We start from the raw sequence: 6,000 nt of genomic DNA, 5'->3' as shown, positions 1-6,000 counted from the left end.
GGCCCAGAGATCCTTGTTTGGCTGGAGATTGGAAGGTGGGGAGGGCTGAGCCATAAAGAGCCTGTTGCCCCTTCCCAAATCTATCTTCACCCCCCCCCAGGATACCAAAGAATGTCAAGCAACTCTAGCCAGAGAAGATGTGACTATGCTGGGGGGGGCACAAAGTGCTTGACCAGCACCATGCAGGCCTGGGGGAGAGCCAATGGGGGAGAGCTTCCACTGAGAACATCCCCAAATACGGGGAGCAAAACCAACCAAGGAGGCCAGGCTCCTGCTCCAGAAATTAAGAAAAATAACAACAACAACAGCAACTAAATGTATTAGATATACATTTGTGTTTTCCATGGGTTGAAGTGAACATCCACATGTACAGTTTCCTTTTGCACAGCAAAAGATATAATTATAATATATCTATACATATCTATAGAAACACTGAGAATGGAGAAGAAAATGGATTTGTGGAAAATAAAAATAATATTTGTCAAACCTCATAATTTAAAAAAAACCCAAAAAAGTCTCCATGATCTTCACCACAGTGCAAAAGAAAAAAAAATCTCTTAACACAGCATGGAATGGAAGGAACCATGGAGGGGGGAGACACATTTTTTTCCAAAAAAAGGAAGGAGAGAAGGAGAGAGTCAGGCAGGGAAGGAGGGATGAAGACCCCTCTCCCCCTTCGGGATCTGTAAACAAGACACACCCTTCCCCCACCCCCAGGGTTACGGAAAAGCATTTGGCAAGTCTGGGGGGTCCCAAGAAGCTGGGGCGTCATCACACCATTCGGGAGCGGGGAGCGGTGTGGTCCTACCGGCGAGCGGGCAGCCGGACTGGGCTCCTTCTTCGAAGACCGGCCGCCGGGCCGAGGAGGAAATGTGCCGGGGGCGCGCGCGCTCCTTCTGCGGTTTCTGCCTCGAGGGGGAGACTCCCGTGGTGGCCCCGGGGGGCAAGAGAGGCTCCCACCTGGAGGGAAGCGTGGCCCGTCGTCCCTGCGGCTTGGCGCCTCGGCGGACCCTCCCCTGCTGCCTCCCGCCCCTCCGACGGCTCCGTCAGCCGCAGTCTCCGGGCTCGGGGCTGTCTGGTCCGCGGCACGGCTGGAGCGGCGGCGGCGGCGACCCTCCGTCGTGGCCGTTGCTCTCGATGGACGACTCGCTGCCGGTGCTCTCGCCCGAGAGGAGCCGCGTGACGCGCAGGTCGGCGCGCAGCAGCGCCACGTCGTTGCCGATGGCCAGCTCGCCCAGGCCGCAGATGAGCTGCCCCAGGCTGGGCGCCGCGTCCGCGCCGTCGTCGTCGTCGTCGTCCAGTGGCGCCAGCAGCTCGTCGTCGTCGCAGTCGCCCTCCTCGTCGTCCCCCTCGTCGTCGGGGCCGCCTCCGTTGGCGAGGCCTCCTGCGCGCAAGCCGGCGGCGCGCTCCTCCAGCTCCTCGCCTAGCGCGTCCTCGGTGATGGAGCCCAGCTTGGGCGCGCTGCGGCTGCGCTCGACGGGTGGCTTGTAGCAGCAGCCCGAGCCGTGCAGGAGCAGCTTGCGCAGCGGCACGAGCGGGATGGCGCCGTCGGCCGCCGCGCCCGCCTGCTGCAGCTGCTGGTGCCGCGCGTCGGCGCGCTTCTTCAGGCGGCGGAACTCGGCCAGCGCCGCCGCCGACGTCTGGTAGAGGAGCAGCGCCATGGCGCGCGCCTTCTCGGCCTTGGACACGAGCACGGCGTGGCAGCGCAGCAGCACGGCCTTGTGCTTCACCTCGTGCCGGTAGATCCAAGCGAAGAGGCGCGGCAGGCGCGGGTCAGCCACGCAGTAGGTGACACGGTGCAGCAGGTACAGGTGGCCCGGGCGAGAGGCCGCCTCGGACGGCGCGGCAGGCGCCATGCGGATGCCCTGCGGCCCGATGGTCAGTTTCATCTTGGTGCCGTGGCGCCCGGCCTCGCTCTTGGCCCAGATCTTGCCCACCGCCACGTCCGTGCAGCCGTCGCCCTTGGCCTGCAGCGTGGTGGCGTTGCCCAGGTAGAGCACCGTGTACGTGGGCGCCTCGCTGCTCACGCGGAACTTCTTGCGCTTGCAGCGGAACAGGTTGCCCATCCTGCTGAGGGCGCCCTCGGGCGGGCACGCGCGAGCCAACGAGCCCAGCGCCGCCGAACAGTGCAGGCTCCCCGCGCCAGCAGCGCAGCAACTGCCCTTGCCCTTCCCCGACGGCGGGCCCGGCGCAGTTGGCGGAGGAGGCGGCGGCGGCGGAGGAGGATGCCGCCGGTGCTTCTGCTGCGACTTCTTGTGCTGCTGCGTCAGCTGCTCGTCGTCCACGGCCAGCAGCTCGAACTTGTGCCTCTTCCAGGGCAGCATGGCGTCGCCACCCGACGGCGCGGCCGGCCCGGGGCGCTGCTGCTGCTGCTGCTGCTCCTCAGCTGGAGGCGCCCGCCGCAGCCCCGGCCGCCCGCGCATCCCGACGGCGCCCGAAGGGGACAGCCGGGCACGGGCCCCCCGCCTGCCACCGCCGCATCGGCGCGCGCACCCGCCGCCCCTCGCTGCGCCGCCGCCGCTGCCCGACCCGCCGCCGCTCCGTCTCCATCGCCGCCGCCGCTGCCGCCGCGCGCTTCACATCCCGTCCGCAGCCGCTGCTCGGGGGCTCCGCGCGGGCGGCCGCGCCGCTAAATATAGGCCGGCGGCGCCCAGCAGCCCCGCCGGGGAGGAGCGGAGGCGGCGCCGACGGAAGCGGAGGGAGGGACCGAGCGGAGGCAGGAGGAGCCCCGTCGCCGTCGCCGCTGCCCTCCTCCTTTCCCGGCCGGGGAGCGCGCTCGGGAGGGAGGGAGGGAGGCACGGGCCTCTGGCGGGGAGATGCGCGCGCGGCTCCGGATCGACGCCCCGGCGGAAAAGGGGGCGCTCAAGCAGGAGGGAGCGACGCCCCTCAGAGGAAAGGCGACCCCCGGGGCGCGGGGGGGAGGCTTCGCTGTCGTTCCCGGCTGCGTTTGCGTGCTGCTTCCTCTCCGCCCCTGCCCCCCCCCCCCCGCCGGTCGCATCCTCTGCTAGGCAGCCGGAGAAACGGCAAGGACGGGGCGCAGTGGGGAAGCAGAGGCACAAAAGAACCGCGTTGCAAAAGGGCGAATTCGGGCAAAATCCCAGCGGGGGTGCGAGGGAGCCGGAGGACGGGGCGCAATACGGAAACGGGGAGAAACGGGATAGCAAACAGAACACACCCACACACACCCCATCTCTAACCATGCTAGGAAAGAGAGCTATTTCTTTATTTCCATGTTACTGCATTTATGTCCCAGTTTCCCCCCCCCCTCCAAGGGTCTCTCTCTTCTGGTTTTATCCTGACAACAACAGGCCCTGTGAGGGAGCTTTGGCTGAGAGGCAGGGACTGGCTCCCAAGGTCAGGCAGGAGAGTTTCATGGAAGAAGTGGCCACTTGAACCCGGGTCCCCCAGATCCTAGTAGTCTGACACTGTAACCACTATTCCACACTGTCTTTTTATGCCTTTGATGTGTGAAAAAGAATGCTGCATTTCCCTGGCCAAAGGGTCCAGCCAGGGAGCATCCCCGCATCTTGACTCTGACAAGGTGTATTTGCCATCTCCCACAAGCAGGAGTCCCCTCTGGCTGCTGCTCCCCTTGCCAGGGCTGACTAAGGGGTAGACTGCTTTGGAATATGGAGGTTGCACAGAGCAGTCCCAATGATTACTGCCCCTCCCCTTTTAAGCCACCAAGGCCAATGGTCAGAAGAGCATTGTCTGGTACGGCTTCACATTTAGATGATGTGTCAAGGGGCATTTTGTTCTGTTAGGCCTGCTGGCCACTCAATGGCAGAACACCTGCTTGGCATGCAGAAGGTCAGTGGTTCCATCCCTGGCAGCCTCCTCAGGGAGGACTTGAAAAAGACTCTGGCCTGAAACCCTGAGGAGCTGCTTCCCAGCATGGATTCCAGACTGCCTCCCCCAGTTCCTTGGTTTCACGGATCTCTCCCCCACAGCTCCAGGACCCCTCTCCCAGTCACCTGCTGCCAACGCGGACCTTTTCCATGCATATCTGAGGTCAGGATTCTTTGCCTCCATGGGCATCACTTGACACTTATCATTTCTTAAATATGTATCGTGGTGGCGCTGTGGTCTAAACCACAGAGCCTAGGGCTTGCTGATTAGAAGGTTGGCGGTTCAAATCCCTGCGATAGGGTGAGCTCCCGTTGCTCGGTCCCAGCTCCTGCCCACCTAGCAGTTCGAAAGCACATCAAGGTGCAAGTAGATAAATCGGTACCGCTCTGGCGGGAAGGTAAACGCCGTTTTCGTGCTCTGCTCTGGTTCGCCAGAAGCGGCTGTCATGCTAGCCACATGACCCGGAAGCTGTCTGTGGACAAACGTCGGCTCCCTCGGCCTTTCGTTGTTCCTGCAAGGGGACAATGACAATAAAGATTTGTTCTATTCTATTCTGTTTTGTAGAGCGAGATGAGCGCGCAAGCCCTGAGTCGTCAGCGACTGGACCTAATGGTCAGGGGTCCCTTTACCTTTACCTTTACCCTTCATCCAAAGATCTCAGGGTTAGGGCACAGCACAAAATACACATAAATAAAGCCACAAAGTACGTAATGAAAACAAGAACAAAAGCAAAGCAAACCAAGAACCCACCCAATAACTGCCTTGGCCATTTACAGGTAGGGAGCCGTGTTGGTCTGCCATAGTAAAATAATAATAATAATAATAATAATCCTTCCAGTAGCACCTTAGAGACCAACTAAGTTTGTTCTTGGTTTGAGTTTTCATGTCCAAGAAGTGTGCATGCACACGAAAGCTCATACCAAGAACAAACTTAGTTGGTCTCTAAGGTGCTACTGGATGGAATTTATTTTTTATTTTTTGCCTTGGCCATGTTGTTGCCCATTCACCCAATTTGGAGAACTCCTTACAATCTGCTCAAGTTTTTGCTGCCCCAAATACTGAGTTTTTCCCTTATACCATCCTGGCACGGGCAGTGCAGAAATAATCCCCCATAATTTGGTGTTACGCAGATGTGAGCAGCAGGCCTTTGTAATGTGCCATTACTCACTTCCCTCCATTGTTTGGGGCCTGTTTACTCCTCCTCCCTTTCTCTCTCTGCCTCCGGTTGTTTAACTGACAACAGTCCCCAAGAGTTCCTGTCTGTCTTTGTCTGCCATGACTGCTAAGTTTTCGGGGGAGGGGGGAGGTACTGTGGAGTTGGAAGAAGGTTCAGAAAAGGGCAACCAAAGAGCCCCCTACAAATAAAATCTGCAGCATTTGGGACATTTTCGTTTAGAGAAAAGTCGAGGCTCAGCCACGCCTTCCCTTAAGCCCATACCTCTTTGCCCCATTTCCCCTTTGGTCTGGGGCACAGAGAGCCAGAGAATCAGAAAAACCAGAAAATCGGATTATCAGAAAACCAGGTTTTCAGAAACCTGAATAATCAGACAATCATTCAACATAGACAAAAGGAGATCCTCCCAACATGTTTTGCACATACAGTATACTGTTTGCTTGTGATTTTTGTAAGAATGCTAAAGAGAGAAAAGTAAAATCAAAATTAAAAATTAAGCATGCAAACTTGAAGAGTGCTGCTGGAGAGAAGCTGCAGAGACAACTGAAAAATTATCTTGCCAGGGTAGGCAGGGAGAGAAGGAAAGAAAGTGGGAGCAGACAGCCCCCAACATCGCTTCCAGGAAAGCACAGGAAATCTCATTCAGGAGCTATTTTAGGACTGCTTCAGAAGAGGGACAAATTTTCCTGTGGGTTTTTCACAGCTTGATGTTTGTTCCAACTCAGCAGTAAACACGGGGTTTTTCCAGGGTAAGTGGTGGGCCCAAAAGACAAAAACAAAACCATCTTGGACCCCTAATGACAGATCAATACAGAATACTAGAAGGGCTTGAGTGTTCATTTTGTGCCTTGGTTTCCTTCCTTGAAGCCTGCGTTGAGGTATAATCTCGATGGCCATCGTGGAATATATTAGTTGGTGATCTGTCCAGCAGTCGTTGGCAAAGATCACCAGTGTTGAAGCAATGATTCTTCAACATC

The 6,000-nt window shown here is 58.0% G+C and overlaps 1 protein-coding gene across 1 annotated transcript; it reads right to left on the bottom strand.

The window, feature by feature from the left end:
* Positions 1 to 297: 297 nt before the first annotated feature.
* Positions 298 to 2,438, bottom strand: FAM43A (family with sequence similarity 43 member A). Its single transcript, XM_033150951.1, has one exon. The coding sequence runs from the start codon at positions 2,421 to 2,423 to the stop codon at positions 1,047 to 1,049; it is 1,377 nt and encodes a 458-aa protein (XP_033006842.1). The 5' UTR covers positions 2,424 to 2,438; the 3' UTR covers positions 298 to 1,046.
* Between the last annotated feature and the right edge of the window lie 3,562 nt (positions 2,439 to 6,000).

This window comes from Lacerta agilis, chromosome 5 (genome assembly GCF_009819535.1).
Source record: "Lacerta agilis isolate rLacAgi1 chromosome 5, rLacAgi1.pri, whole genome shotgun sequence".
In the NCBI taxonomy this organism is placed as follows: Eukaryota; Metazoa; Chordata; class Lepidosauria; order Squamata; family Lacertidae; genus Lacerta; species Lacerta agilis.
Note: the sequence above shows the minus strand (reverse complement) of the source record. Positions and strands in the feature narration are given on the sequence as shown.

Excerpts from the sequence above, each read along its gene's own strand:
- FAM43A (XM_033150951.1), bottom strand. The coding sequence starts at position 2,423 with ATGCGCGGGCGGCCGGGGCTGCGGCGGGCGCCTCCAGCTGAGGAGCAG.